This window comes from Eptesicus fuscus, chromosome 11, assembly GCF_027574615.1.
Source record: "Eptesicus fuscus isolate TK198812 chromosome 11, DD_ASM_mEF_20220401, whole genome shotgun sequence".
In the NCBI taxonomy this organism is placed as follows: domain Eukaryota; kingdom Metazoa; phylum Chordata; class Mammalia; order Chiroptera; family Vespertilionidae; genus Eptesicus; species Eptesicus fuscus.
Window position 1 is genome coordinate 53973852 of NC_072483.1, and position 16048 is coordinate 53989899.

The 16048-nt window shown below is 35.8% G+C and overlaps 1 protein-coding gene across 1 annotated transcript in view; it reads right to left on the reverse strand.

Annotated features, from left to right (window-relative positions):
- TTN (titin) overlaps positions 1 to 16048 on the reverse strand; it is a 281117-nt gene that overhangs the window by 156524 nt on the left and 108545 nt on the right. The window contains exons 101-124 of the mRNA XM_054723165.1: positions 15213 to 15396; positions 14913 to 15002; positions 14551 to 14818; positions 14193 to 14453; positions 13224 to 13433; positions 12917 to 12994; positions 12788 to 12814; positions 12306 to 12365; positions 11926 to 12009; positions 10155 to 10229; positions 8736 to 8780; positions 7515 to 7919; positions 7019 to 7081; positions 6567 to 6644; positions 6330 to 6407; positions 5656 to 5742; positions 5347 to 5427; positions 4128 to 4208; positions 3660 to 3743; positions 1549 to 1632; positions 1214 to 1294; positions 987 to 1070; positions 735 to 818; positions 373 to 474 (exon numbers count right to left, since the gene is read on the reverse strand). Coding sequence (XP_054579140.1) covers positions 373 to 474; positions 735 to 818; positions 987 to 1070; positions 1214 to 1294; positions 1549 to 1632; positions 3660 to 3743; positions 4128 to 4208; positions 5347 to 5427; positions 5656 to 5742; positions 6330 to 6407; positions 6567 to 6644; positions 7019 to 7081; positions 7515 to 7919; positions 8736 to 8780; positions 10155 to 10229; positions 11926 to 12009; positions 12306 to 12365; positions 12788 to 12814; positions 12917 to 12994; positions 13224 to 13433; positions 14193 to 14453; positions 14551 to 14818; positions 14913 to 15002; positions 15213 to 15396 — 2774 coding nt within the window. The remainder of the gene's footprint in view (positions 1 to 372; positions 475 to 734; positions 819 to 986; positions 1071 to 1213; positions 1295 to 1548; positions 1633 to 3659; positions 3744 to 4127; positions 4209 to 5346; positions 5428 to 5655; positions 5743 to 6329; positions 6408 to 6566; positions 6645 to 7018; positions 7082 to 7514; positions 7920 to 8735; positions 8781 to 10154; positions 10230 to 11925; positions 12010 to 12305; positions 12366 to 12787; positions 12815 to 12916; positions 12995 to 13223; positions 13434 to 14192; positions 14454 to 14550; positions 14819 to 14912; positions 15003 to 15212; positions 15397 to 16048) is intronic.

Sequence of the window (16048 nt, forward strand, 5' to 3'; positions counted from 1 at the left end):
AACAGTCACGGGTTCCCTAAAGATGGATAATGGTTCTTCTGTCTGCTTAGGGTGTGGCTCCACAGACCTTCCTCATTACAAGAAGGAGAGGGCTGATTTAAGATGAGGGGACAGTATAGCTCAAGACTGAGAAGAACATTCCAATTACGTTCAAGAGTGGCCACTGTCACAGCAGTCACATTTTCAGCACCCCATTCACTTCCTAAGACTGATTCAGGACCAATGAAGACACAAAGACTCAGTCTCAGAAGGCTACAGCAAGTAGACAGTGATAAGGACAACTGCTACAGTCAACAGTCACATCTGGGAAGAAGAGACGACTTGGAGGAGACACACACAAACTCATTTCTTCCCTCTCTTCTGCTCATGTACCTTCGTGCCGCGTGACTTCCACTCTTTGAGGAACTGCAACAGATAGTTTTTCTTCAGCAACAAATCTTTTTTCTTCTAGGACAGTTTTCTTAGAAACTTCAGCTTTAAGAAAGCATTAAGGTTGAAGTTGAAAAATCAAGAATCTTAACAATTCTCTCAAGAGTTTGGGAAAGATTTGCACAGTACAACACTTTCACTAGCAAAATGGGAAAACAAGTTATGTAACATATCATGAGTATATACACACACACACACATTTTATCAGAGGACAGACAAGGAGTCAGGATAAGAAACACACAAATAGGAAAGAGCAAGAATTCACAGGCTAAAGATTTTTGTCAGAGGCTTGGGACAAACCCTACCTCGGGGAGGAGGAGCTTTCTTAGCAACAGGAACTGGTACCGAAACTTTCTCCTCTGGGACAGGTTTCTTAGGCAGAGCTGGTACTTTAAAAACAGGTACTTTTTAGAACCTCAGTGTTGTCTCTCTGAAGCCCAGCACAAAACACAGATATACACCCACAACACACTCATAGCACAAAACTAACAAAATTAGCGTTTGCCTGGGAACATACTATTCGAAAGATGGTTCTTGGAAAGATGGAGACACAATACCTTTTGGTGGCGGAGCTTCTTCCACTTTCCGAGGAGGAATAGGTCTTTTTCCTTCGGGAACTTTCTTCTTTGGTATTTCTGGCACTTAAAGGATAGTATTTGATTTTAAAATTCTCAGAAAGGCAATATAAACGAGCAACACCGAACTGGCAGGCCCATTAACGAAGACATGCAATTACAGAAGCTTGAAGGAAAGACAGATATTTCATGGAGCAAGGACTGAGTACCTGCTGGTGGTGGCGATTCCTCTCTCTGAGTAACAATGGTTATTTTTTCTTCTGTGACAACCCTCTTCTGTACTTCGGGAACTTGAAAAGACATTAATTTTGAGAAGTGACTTTATATTTTCCAAAGCAGCTAATGTACAGTTATTTTTTTTTAAGAAAAGTAGGCAGGTGGACAGACACACTTGCTGAATTCTCACTCACCCCATAAGCCATTCATTTTGAATTTAACTAACTAAATTAAGAGGTAATTAAACACCAAAATGTTTTGTACTCAAGATGTATAAATAGGGCTTTTTTTTTCTTTTTTTACTTCTTTTCTAAGTAAGTCACTGTACCTTCGGCTGGGGGGGCTTCCTTTTTCTTTGCAACAGGAACAGGAATCTTTTCTTCAGGAACGGGTTTCTTGGGCACCCCTGGGACTTAAAGTTTTTAAAACAGAATGTTAGTTCAGGTACATATCACTTTTATGAATGGACATAGGCACACACAAAGATCTTTATATAGTTCATTAGCATTGTTATAGATTTTCTGTGCTTTGGCAAAATAATGCATACAAGTAAACTACAGTGTTATAAAGGTCACAGCGTGATAAATGTCCCAGGGGATGTTACAGAGGCATTTAGGAAATTAAAATAAGTTAAATACACAGAAGGATGTGTATAGAATCCACTCTCTCTTTAGACACTGATATGCTTTTGATAAAAACAAATTTGTCAGCAATTATAGAGTATGAATATAGTATAAAATCTCTTTATGCTTGAGAAATGGAATCCACAGGGCAATGGTTTTAAGTTATCTAAGACTATTTTAGACTGAGACTAAGAACTCTTTAGAATAGTTGTATCTATATTTCACATTCCCCTGCCCTTCCCCTTCTGATATTTTTTTGGTTTTCTTGCAGTGTATACAAAACTTAGGAAACGTATTATTCTAGAGAGAGCCTCTCAATCTGACATCCATGTGTCAATGGCTTTGGAGAGTTCTGTGTATAAAATTTCGGGAGTATATGCATACGTGATTTTCTCTAAGAGGCTCAATAGCTTTTAATAGGAACCCTGACCCAGCATAGGCTGACGATGGGTTTAGTTTATTTATGCTAGTGTTGATGATGTTCCACTTTCAATTGGCAGATGTTATTTTAACAGCCTGCATTATTGGCAATAAATATTTCCACTTTAAATAAGATATTGGCAGTTTTTGTGAACCCCTGCACCTCTATACCTTCACTTACAATATTTTGATGTCATTATACAGATATACATTAATGTGTGTATGAGTTATGTTACATACAAGGGATGTTCACACATGTACACATGTCAGCATGTGTATTTGTTTATTCAGAAACAGACATGCCTCCTTCAGATGTGATCAGTGGCTTTGATATTAGTATTGATTTTAGTAATATCACTTTTTCATTATAATCATTATATTTTCATATGCTCATTGTATTTTAATGATTAGATAATCAGAAATCATTTTTAAAATCACTTGATTAAAGAAAAAGTCCCAGAATTCTGAAAGAGCCACGAGTTTGAGAAAGTGAAAAGCAGGTTTGATTTAGGAAGAAATTGAAAACACTGGTGAGTCAGGCGATAAGGAACTACTGAAGTTCCTTTCGGTAAGCCTGGTTTCTCCTAAATTAAATGATGTTGAATTCTTACTTAATCTCTCTATAATTGACCAGTTTGTAGCTTCATGGCCTCCATAAGATAGAATCTTTTATCATCCAAACCCAAACCAAACCAAAACAAAACAACAAAATAAACAAACACTAAATCCAGAACACCAAAGTAACGGACTGGCACATTTGAATCTAAATGTGAAAGATCCCCTGACTAGTTAAGTAGATAACTGCAACGTTTATGACAAATATTGTTGTTCTATTAATATCTCAAGAAATATGGTGAAAGTACATGTCAAAAATCAATATATTTCCAACTATTGAGGATGCGGCGTCACTGATGTCTCGGAAGAGTGGCAGCTGCGAGCAGTGCTGTGTGCCTTTTTATCTAGTTAACGTTCAGTTCTGCCAACACTCTGCAGTCATCAGTCTTTGGGTCTTATCAAGACTCATGAAAGCATTTTTTAATTAAGACAAAGTCACATCTATGAGGAGAATTTTTTTCCCCCTAGAAACATGCCTGAAGAAATTGAGTTTCACAAATATTTCTTCTTTCTCTAAGAGAGGGAAGATATTAAAAATTCAAGATAGCTGTCTGATGTAGTTACTTTTCTTAGTAACACTTTTTGGTGGTACCTTTGGAATGTTCAATATCACAAATAATGTATGTCAAGAGTATGAGCCCCGAAGCTGACAAACAAGTGAAAAATACACGGGGCGTGTAAAAGACTTAAAATAGAAAGACGGCACAGTGCATATAAAGACCAGGTAAAGCAAGGGACTCCCATTCAGGGCACAGGGTTACCCATGACCAGTCTGATGTACCTTTTGGGGGAGCGGCAGGTTCCTTCTTGGGTACAGGAACGGGCTTTTTCTCCTCTGGCACAGGTTTCTTGGGAACTTCAGGAACTTTAAAGATAGCATTTTTGAAAAAAATGTTGAGAATGTCTAGTCTTCTTCTGAGACACTTAAGATTACATTAAAGCATAAATACTCAGTAAGAACACAAGAATTTAGGAAGCATTTGACGACAATGTCTGGCAATACATCAATACCATAGAGACATCACATACGTTACATGAAGCTGACAAAGACCCAATTAGCATAGTCGGGAGTCTAAAAATGGTACTGGTATTTGTATAACACATTACCACACATTTATGAGGGCAACATACACAGAATTAAACATATTACAAATCTTTTGAAGATGGTCCTTGGTTAAAATACAGTTCTCATAGAAAAAGAGACAAGAGGGCCGACACTAAGAAAAAAATTAAAAATATATTATTCTACCTTTGGCTGGTGGGGGTTCCACCTTTTTAGGAGTGGGAACAGGAACCACTTCTGGGGCAGCTTTCTTAGGTGGCTCAGGGACTTTAAAAACAAATGCACTGTTTTTTAGAAAGTGTGTATTTTGACAAAGCAAACATTGTTGCAAGACTTAGAATTAAAATAAAGAATAGATATTCCCGTTTTATACCAACTGAATGCAAGAAAGTAATGTGTTAGAAACAAGAGTAAAGGGAAATGGACGAATAACTAACTAGGACATGCTGTGACTGTTATTCGCCTTTAACTACAGGAGCCTCCACATCCCCAGGAACAGCTGGGAGCACCCTTTCCTCAGACACTAGTTTTAGAAACATAACTTTAATGAAGCAGCTACATTAGAACAATCGCATTAGATTATCTCAAGTATCTTCCGTACTCTAAATGTTTAACAATTTGACAGGGGTGGGACGGGGCGGGGTGGGATGGGACTCGGGGAGGGGTGGGTGGAGCCCTAATTTGTAGCTGCTGCCAATTTTTGAATTCCAGTGTCTGTCGAGGTGCAAATACTCTCATATTGGCCAACAACCATGACATCATGATTGTGGATTAAGAAGATATGTGCAATAGCACACCGTTTATCTAGTGTTTCCCCCACACAGATACAATCAACTTAAACAACCTCGAAAAAATATATATATATATGGCAGTAAAATAGGGAGTAATGAGTGTTGAGTGTTTATTAGCATAGTGTTTTAAAAATGTAACTTATTTAACTGTAAGCTTAAATAATTTAACTTTCAATAATGGAGGTATTAAACACTGGGTAGCAAAGTTCCTGAAAATTTAACCATCAGCTCTGGTGAGCTGGTATTTCCAAACAGCTGGTCACTAGATTGTAAGCTCCCTAAAGTGCGGACAGAGCCTCCAGTATCTTTCGTTTCTCTCTCCTGTACCCTCCTCCTGGTTTTCCCATCTCCCTCCTGTGATGCCCTTTGTACATAGTGACTGTGGGTCTACTGACTATGTGACTAAATCTATTATTTAATACTAGATGCCTGGTGCAAAAAATTCATGCAACCGCCTTGGTCCTCGCAGCCTGTCTTCGTCCAGAAGGTCATCCGGAAGGTCGTTTGGCTGTCCAGTCTAATTAGCATATTATGCTTTATTATTATAGATTAACATATTCAGATATTTACATGGAAATTTTAAAAGATATTAGAGACTTAGAATGCATCAATACCTTTTGGTGGAGGTTCAATCTCTTTGGAAACAGCAACATGAATTTTCTCTTCAGTAACAGTTTTCTTTTGTACCTCAGGAACTTGAAAAAATGTACATTTTCATTAGTGGTATACCACATTGTGTGTGGTAATTGTAATTTACAAAGAATATTGAAATACAAATTAAAATGGAGACACATGAGAAATGAAAAGATGACAGGGAACTACAAGGAGACAGAGATGCCTATATAACCACAAATTAGGTAAGAAGAGCAAAATCCATCTGAAGCCCTTCTATTGAGCCCCCCAAATTCAAATTTGCTTTATACCTGTTACTGTCACCTCCTCCTCTGTGTGAGAAGCAAAGAACATCTTTTCTTCTGAAATAACCATCTTCTTTGTATGCACAGCTGGTACTTGAGAGAGAATATTTCATGTTAGTGTTTATTTTTCTACAGCAACACAGCAGATCAAATACATAGATCATACACTATATTTGTGCTTAGACACAGAATGAGTGGGTTAATATGATAGCTTGAGAACAAATTCAGTGTTCACAGAAAACAAATCATGTTTGATCTACAGGGACAAATGACCCATGCAGCCTTTATCAAACATTATTAAATGGGAATCAAATAGACACAACTTCTTCACATGTAATGTGGTGTGTTTCCCAATCTGGTAGGGTTTTTTATGTAAGTGAGAGGATGGGAAATATTCTATGCATGGAATGCATTGCATAGTAAAGTTAGAAGACTATTCCATTCAACACAAAGCCTTCCTTTAAAAAATTATGTAATTATAAAGTAAAACTAGAAACAAAGATAATATTATTATTTTGTTAGATTATACATATGTGAAACTCAACATAAGATGAATATTATATAAGAATGTCTTTATTTTGGTGGTTCCAGATTTGTGAACTGTTTAGTAACATATGTACACATATCCATATCCATTAAAAAGGGATTAAAACTTGTAGCTGGAAGACAAAGATATATACCTTTCACTTCAACAACTTCTTCCTGCACTGGAGTCCGAGAGGGTTTTTGTGGAACAATCTTCTTGGAAACTTCGGGTACTTAAAAAATATGTACAAATATATTTGTATTGTAAAGAAGAATGCTTTGCACACAATTTTAAAATATCTTAGTTTAGATGCTACAAATAACTAACGTGTATATATCAGCAAACAGGTTATTTGTGCCCAGGAGACTAGACATGTCTTAAATGGTAATACCTTTTGTGACTTGGACGGTTTCTTCCTCTATTCTTCGAGAAGTCTTTTCAATTTTTTCAACTACTGGCTTCTTTACAACTGCAAGTATTTTAAAGAAATTGCAGTGCTTTTAGACCTTCTATTAACATAGTTTTGCTCTCTATATATGTGTATATGTGCAGAATTTTTTGTAGAAAGAGACAAATTTGGTGCTCTGAACTTTAAGTACAAGTTTCTGTACTTCAAATAGTTTGGTTCTATTTTATTTTATATTTACCGTAATAATCTTTTTAACATTTAAATTTTTTTCCTCTAAGTGAATTAGATATTCTTAGAAAAAGATTCATGGGTACAAAAACTTAGAGAAGAAGTTGTGCCTATTGGATTGAACTAGTGATTTGTACACTTTTGCCAAATAAGCCATGATAATGATGGTGATGCTCTGATCTATTTAAATAATTCCAATTACATACCTTTAGGAGGTGGTGCTTTTTTCTTTTCAGGCACTTTTTCTGGAATTTTTCTCTCATGTGATTCTTTAACAAAAACAGAGGATGAGAAGGGGTGCTTAAATAGGTAAGTTCATTAAATCAATTAAGAATAACATGTAGTTGTGTATTGTATTTGGGATCTTCCTTGCTAATGTGATTCCTCATGATGTATTTTGAAGCAGGATCACGCAGAGGTGCAGCAAGGCAGTGAATATAAAATTTGAACTCCTGCTTCAGAAAATAGCATTTGGAATTTAATTTACTAATGGGTCTAAATGATGCAACTTACAACGTCAAAGCATGAAAGAAACTGAAGAAAACGACTCTTAAAAATGAAGTTTCTAAAGGTTTCTAACCTTAAAAAAATGGAAATAATAATTTTATCTGTACCCATTGCTAATCAGGTTAACATTGAACATATAATGAACTGAGCAAAAGTTAAAAAAAAAAAGAGAAAGATCACCTGATGAATACATACCTTCATAAACCTCCTTTTGAACTTGAATGACTTCTCTTTCTCTGTAGGTCTCCTCCCACTCTTCCTCCCCTTCGTCATAGCCTTCTTCCCTTACATAGTATTCTTGCCCTTCTTCAAAGTCTTCTTCCCATTCCTCGTGAACCTCCCTTTTAGCTTCTTCCTTGATCTCTTCGTAGTCTTCCTCTGGTTCTTCATAATAAGGTTCTTCAAATGGCTCTGTGTACGGTTCCACTTCCAGCTCGTCATAAGGTTCTTCCAAAGGTTCGATGTAAACTTTCTTCTCCTCGTAGACTGCTTGCTTTTTCTCATACACAGCTTCTTTTGTCTTCTGCACCTCTTTCTGTCTGGTTATGGTTGTTATTTTCACTTCTTCAGCCTTGGAGGATACATCAATAACTTCAGGAGCTAAAATAAATAAATAAATACATGATGATATTAGAATGTCAAATACAGCTATACAATTACTTCATTAAGTGAAAGTCAAGTTTTACATCAGTGTCGTATTGGTTATTTATGTTTTCTTTGTGTTGGTTTCTTTTAAATTTTTGTTGACTATGGAATTTTATCAGGAGTATCAAGATACATTCTACTCTTAATTTGAGGATTTTTCCAGGGTGAACAAATGGCATTCAGTAAATATTATCAAGTGGATACATCTTCCATTGTTTTATAGGTGCTCCAGTTTGTAAAATACCATCATTTTTTGGCATTCATAGTTAACATTTCTGCAGCTCACCTCTATTTAAATTCCTAACTTTCAAAACACATTTCTAATTTTAAAGCTATATTTTTTTACTACCAAATATGACTCTTTAGCCAGTTTGATCAAGATAATATTTAAAATTGTGTAGCCAAATCAGTTCAATCCTTTTATACAACTTTTGAAAACTTAAAGGCTAATATTATTTATATGATCCTAAACATTTGTGTTAGCTACAATTAAAATAACCAGAGATGAACCCCTCCCCATTCTATCCCTCACCACTTCTTCCCCTATGTCCACTGCACTGGGGTTGCATAAACATCTGCCTGGGTTTCCTTTCCTGGGATTAGAGCAATATGAAATAGCCATCATTTCTAATGTTAGTTTTAATATAGCGGAGGGAAATCCACAACTTTACAATAAGCTGGAAGCCCAATATGTAAAAATAAGAATACACAGCAGAGATGTTAATCTCAGAAGTAAATAGAAGACAAATATTTAATAATGTTTTTACTTACCTTTTGCTGGAATTAAGGCGGTAGGAGGTGGGGGCTTCTTAACCTCTGGGACTTTAAAAACATAAAATACGTGTTTATGTTTAGGTCATGCATCTTTTTAATGCTTACTAATCCTGTGCACTCTTGTTAGCGATTTGTATATTATAATCTGTAACTACTACTAACAACAAATGCTTTCATAATATCCAAATGTAGCTCACCAGAAATGCTATGCAATGCCATATTATATATATTTTTAGAGAGAGAGGGAAAGAGAGAGAAACATTGATTTGTTGTTCCACTTATTTACACATTCATTGGTTGAAGGATGGAACCTACAACCTTGGTGTATCAGGATGGTGCTCTAGTCCAGCGGTCGCCAACCTTTCGGACCTCATGGACCCCCAGTGGTCCACAGACGACCAGTTGGCGACCGCTGCACTGGCCAGGGCCTGCAATATGATATTCATGAAAAATACAGGAAATCTGAAGTTGTATTCTAGTTTAGGTTGATTTAAAATAATTTAAATTAGAATTATGCATATAAGCCTAACCAATGGACAGACACCAGGGGGGTGCAAGCATGAGTGGGGGGGAGTGGGGGACAATGGGGCGATAAGGACACATATGTAATACCTTAATAAAGAAAAAATAATTTAAATTAACATGAAACATGAGAATATTCAATATGTCTAATGTTAAAAGTTAGTGCATGTTTATTTTTTTCATTGATTAAAAAGTTCAGGAAATATACATGCTTTTTGAGCTTTCTTTTATTCCATAATATTTCACAAGTGACCACTCAGAAAAAAAGTCTCAGTGAGTGGCCCAGTGCTCCTGGATTCTCCTTCTCTTAGGAGGTTGTTGTACTCTAATTTTAGTCAATACATTTACCCAAAGGGGCAAATAAACTTGCCTATTTAAATTTAGTTCTCCTTTTTTCCTAAACACATTCCAGGATATAATAAAAATTCATGTAATTGAATTGAATTTTTAAAAAGGGGTTTTGTGTATTTTTATCTGCACATATTGGCATTTACTTAGATGAACCAGGAAGGATGCTAAGTTGGGCTGGAGCAGCCAGCTGAAATTCCCATCAGCCCTTGACCTTTCACTGTGTGACTTGATCAAGACTAGCTGTTGGATAGAGGGTCATGCCTTCTTCATATCATCATTTAGGGATAACAAGAATCTCTAGGGTTGCCATTGGGTGTCAGGGGCAGACACAGACAGGCACAGGAGGACAGGAAGGAAAAAAGAAAGTTGAGAAAAAGAAAGTGAGGACTGACTCCAAGAAGAGGGTGAGAGTAAGTGAGGGAAGAGGTATCATTTCCTTAATTCAAACTCTTACCTTCCTCTTCCCTCCACTATTTGGGATTCAAAATTTGTAACCAAGAGAAAAGCAGTAAGCTCCTACTTTGACTAAATTAATTATAATACCTTTAGGTGGTGGTTCCTCTTCTTTGGGCTTTGTGACAACTTTTTTGGTATCTTTCTTCACAGCTTTTTTAGTCACTAAAAAATAAGATGTCAGATGTAAATAACCAAAATGTTTTCAGGAAACTAGGAGGTATTAAGATATTTTTTCATATGTTTTGATGGTAAAAAGAGAAAGCACATTATTGCTAGATACCTGGTTCAGAGAGATCTTGGACTAGAATGCAGAAACATTTTTTTTAGAGGAAGTTAGAATATGTAGGGTGATCTTACATTTTCACTGATTGTATGCCTGCTTCATGTTAACGTTCTCAAAACATTCAGAATGAACCCAAGTGATATCATAAATAGAAAAGGTAAACATTTTCATCTTTATTTCACTTATGTAAGAACACTTTAAATTGTCAGGAGAAAGAATAACACGTGAATCAGTAAAATTAAAGCCCTATCTATGATATATTGTGGACATTTTCTTTTGTTGTTGCCATTGTTATAGTTTGATCGTGCTCCTAATCCATAACTTGATTATAGCTCAAGTTATGAGCTATAACTTGAGCTATAATCAAGTTATATTGATTATATCAATAATATAATCAAGTTATATTATTTATTATATAAATAACACTGTTTTCAATCTTTAAAATATGATTTAATTTCTCAAGTTTCCCTGTGGGCAGTTGAACTTGGTCATGTTGACAATAATACTTAAAGATTTAATCATTTATTAAAATGAATTATTATTCCTGACAATAAATATAAATGGAAATCTAATTTATGATTTTTGACTTTTGTTCTTCTCTGCTTTCAGAAGTGGATGAAACATATTTGACTATGTTCATATAAATGATAAAAAATGATTTTCTTTGTTATTGAGATTGTATTAGTCACAAAACTAGAAGTTTTTTGTCTGTGTGTATGTGTGTCTGTGTGTGTGTGTGTGTGTGTGTGTGTGTGTGTATGTTGTAAACTGAATTTCTCCTGAGCCAGGCTGAAAAATAGCTCAACCTTTTAACACCAACTGGAGTGGGTTGTATGGGACTAGCATGTCAAACCCAGGAAACTGCTATAGTAGTGGTGGCTTAGCTATGAAAAAATGTGACTTGGACATGTAGAATCTTTTCCTGGTGATGCTGGAAAAATTCTGAAAGCAATTCTGAACTCCCCCAAACTCTAGCAAATCTTAGGCAGTCTCCTGACTAATTTAGTTCAGCAATTTGGCAGCATAACTGGTACTTATCGAAATATTTGAGAGGAGCAACTCCCTGGCACATGCGAGAGCTCCTTATTGATGAGCTCATTCCTTAGCTTTAAAAAACAAAAAATCAAATGTAATAAAGATAGCTTAAATCATATATCTTAAACAAAATAGTAAAGTTTAGAGTAGTTAACATTGTAATTGAGAAAAACAACACAAACTATAATTTTTAATTTGACTATAAAACGAATGTGATTTATTTCCATAAGCTTCACTAGAAATCAACTGTACTATTTTATTATGTAGTAGAAAAATATGAAACGTGAAATCAGTTCTACATTAATGTTTAAGTAATTCCATTAAAATAAAATACTTTAATATTAAGCATTGTTTTTTGGTTTGTCTGGCGATTTTCAGCCTGTAGGTCTATGTCGTATGCCTTTGGTTAGTTAATATAATTTTGAAAGGCAATTCCACCATTGACCACTAGAGGGAGAATGTGTTGCATTAAACAACATTTTCCAGGTCTGCAATAGTTAAATTCTATTTTTTGCCATTTAGGTAAAGAACACATACTACCTTCAATACGTTTTGCTGGTGGTTTCTTTTCTTCAGGTGATGGTAGCAACACAGGAATAGGAGGAACAGCTGTAGGAGGGATTTCTGGAAAAAAAAAATGCCCTCATCAGTTAGTTATGTGGTTTGGTTTCTCATTAGGTGAAGCATAACAAAAAGTTTCAGTTCTTCAAAGGTATTATAGTACCTATTCATCTACCAGATGAAATAAAAATATCATATATTTATAACTGTCACTACTCTTTTGCTCTGCTTTTTCATTACACAGTGAAGAACATAACATGAAAGTGTGTTCTGGCTCTCTGCTATGGTCTGGCATTGGTAATTTCCTAGCGGTAGAATATTGTTGCCCCAAACCCAGGTGTTTTGGTCCCAAATCTCACCTTCTGGTGGTACTGCTCTGATAGGCATGGTAGGGATTGGAACTCTGGAGTCAGGAATATCTGTAAAGGGACATTTAATGATCAGCATAGAGGGACTGAAAACACAGGTGTTTATTAGACAACTCAGACGCGTTTGATTGTTAGGCATTTCCAACAGCAGAACCTAACATATAGGCATGAACCATACAGGCACACTTTATATGCAGCCAGGCAGGCAAGTTTATTCCTTGTGGAAGTTTTTGTTCTATGGCCGTATCAGTTGGCACGATCCTAGGTAAGGGACATTATTTCAAATTCCCCACACTCTCAAAGCCTAATGTTATTATTTATGAAAAGCATTATGTGTTAATGTTTATATTATTAATGGAAAATATTTCACTGAAAAAAGATAACATTTTTAGGGATTTTTTTTTGTTTGGCTTCTTCATTTACAAAATTATACTGAATGTATTGGAAGCAAGGACTGATTTTCTTAAACTCACCAGGAGGCTTCATCTCAAGTTTGATTTCTGCAAAAGAAAAAAGCCCAGACATGTTTATATTTAGAATTGTCTCAACAGGCTACTTTGTTTCAAAGACTGCAGTGTGGTTTTAATGTGGTGCTTTCTGACCTTTGGTTGTTAAGTACAGCTCTGCTGTGCTTCTCGCTTCTCCTCTTGGCTCCAGCCGAGCAATTACTGAATAGACACCTAAGGAAAAGAAGCATCGAACTTTTGTTTTCTGCTATATTAGTCAACAACTTTTGTTTTCTGCTATATTAGTCTTTCTTTTAGGTATAGTTTGTATTATTTTTACTTCTCTTCCCTAAAAAACTATTCTATATAGAATTATAGAGTGGAAGTGTCAAGTAGGGTAGAACTACCCAAAACAGACAAGTTTTACATTATATATTCACAGGGACACTGTCAATTAAATTACCTTCGTCATCTGGGGTCACGTTGTGGATGGTCATATAGTGGCAGCGACCGTCATTCCTAAAGTTGTATTTCTGGCTCTCAATCAGCTCTGTGGGTCCTTTGTACCAGGTTACAATGGCATCATCAAAGGACACTTCGCACTCGAAGGTGGCCGACTGATGCTCGCTCACCACGATGTTCTGGATGCGCTTTGTAAACTGAATTGGTTCAGCTGTTTAAGAACAAAGAGAGTCACAGTTAGATTGTTTAGGAAGAAATTTCTTTCACTGTGCTTTCCCCTCAGATATTTAAAGTCTCCATCTTTTGACCCAAGTGGAAAATAGCAGAAAAATGTTGAAAATATAAAACAAGAAGATAATGTACTTCTTTCCATCAGAAAACAAAAGAACAAAACAATATGATCCCAATACTTAAATGTATTCCTATAGAATCAATGAAAAAAAAAGTATAATGTAGTTCCTGTAAGTCCTTAAAATATCTTTTAATTCTATCTATGAAATGTCATACAGATGGAGTCAAATTAATTCTTATAAACCAAATATAAACTCCTAGCCAAGATCTTTTAGATATACAGCCATGAAATCGGGTCCTTTCCAAGATTTTTTTTGGGGGGGAGGGGGCATCAGATTCATAGATGTGAGAATTACAGAATTTAGCAGAATTGTAAAGATTCATTAAATTTAACAGAATTATGGAATTTAACAGAAAACCATTAGAAAGTCACACCTTAGTTTAGATGGAAATTTGCTTCTAGTCAAAAAGAGCTATGCAAAGGAATTGCTACTTACACAAATCTCTCCCTTTTGATTTGGTATGCACTTTGAGATGTGAGTGAATGCTTTGAGTGTGTGCGTTGGGACCGAGGACACACCAGCACTCTGGGATATGCCTGATGGTGGGGCTGTAAGGGTCCTGCACACCTTGGGCCATTGGCCGAGGCTGCACCAACTGCAGCCACAGTTGCACCCACCTTCAATCCGGAGCTCTGCTGAAGTTTCCAGGTCTCCGTGTTTGCAGGTGTACTGGCCCTGGTCTTCGGCTCGCACATCCGCAATGGTCAGTTTATGGACTTTGTGTTCCACTTCTGTCTTATGCCGACCTTGGGGTTTCAGGATTCGGCCATTTCTGAACCATTCGGATTTTACATTTGGCACAGAAAACTGGCACGTCATGGTGCAAGTCTGGCCTTCCTTCAAGGTAACGTCCTGCAGGTGCCGTTCCCACGCAGGCTCTGTTGGGATGGCACAGCACACACTGTGTTTAATATCACAGGCAGATACGCTCAACAGTCAGCCTCACGGGATTGTTGTGTTTAACTCTTTACTTACCAATTACTGTCAGTTTAGCACTAGCAATGTGTGGGCCACACACCAATCTATAATTTCCCTGATCTTTAAGTTGACAGTTTTTGACTCTAAGTGTATGTCGATCACCATCGATGCTTATTTCAAATTTATCACTGGGTTCCAGTTTTACAGTCCCTTTGTACCATGAAAGCTTGATTTCTGGATAATTAATCTTAATGTCGATTTCAAACACAGCATCGTTATCTTTCAAAACTGTCTGATTTTCAATATCCTTGATCAGAGTGACAGGCTAGGAGAATAAAGAATTAAAATGCATTATAAGCCTTCCCTTATAATTCCCGATAATAATATGTACACTTCATTGTCAGCATCCTTAACTTTACCTCTGTCTGTGACAGCCTTTGCTGAATAAATGATACAAGTTCTTCAAATTCCTTTTCTTCTTTCTCTGACTTCTCTATTTCCTCAATTTCCTGAGAAGGAAAAAGAAAGGGATATGTATTACCTATGAAGTAAAATCTGAATTAGAGGATACATGATTATATTTAGCTTCCATTCTTGATGCTGCTTAGGTTCTATTCAACCATCTTATACAACTATAGGATTCTGGAAATCCAAAGGGTGTATGTTAGAGGTTTCAAATGTGAATTTGTAAAGATGATGCTATCTGCACAAGATCATACCAATCTATGTGTCTCTTCTTCTTGACTTTGCTTGAGCAGTTCAAATGCTTGAAGAAGACCGCGGAAGTCAGTGATGCCGTACATGCGGGCATATTTTTCATATTCTTTAGGATCAACATTTTTGAGAAGTTCCATGATATCAATTTCTTCTTCTTCCCCAGAGCCCCTCTTCAAGGTGGGAGCCCTAAGTAAAATAAGAAATAAACATAAATCATCTGTCTTCTACTTATTTTGAATGGCTTATCATCATTCCAAGATTATAAATGCCATTACAAGATTTTTTTTCTCACAAAGGAATAATTCTGTGTCCTTTATTTTAGAAATATTAATATCAAGCTAACTGTGAAATAATAAAAAATATGAGTGTGGAGATGGAGTGGATTAAGATTGGACCATTGTTATAAAACACATAAAGTTGATCAAAGAGTTTTTAAAAAGAAAAAAATAGTGAAAACATTTTTTGTAAACTTTAGAGCCTAATGAAAGAATTACAAGGAAAAATAATAACAGCAATAGAAAGCATTAATAAGGGATAAATATATCTCATGGAAAAGATGTATGGAAATTAAATGTTGATTAATTTAATAATCCAATAATTATGTTGAAACTTAAATTGTGTTGAAATTATTGGTAATTATAAACAATGTTTAAAATAGTTGATCTAGAAAATAATTCAGAGCATGAGATATCATACATAGAAACAAAAATTTCATACCTAGTCACATAAACACGTTTCTATATAGGCCATTTCCTTTGTTTACAATTTTATAATAAAAATTTATCTCTTTCTCAAACTTTCTTATGATTATTCAGAAATCAATCTTAATGAACCACTA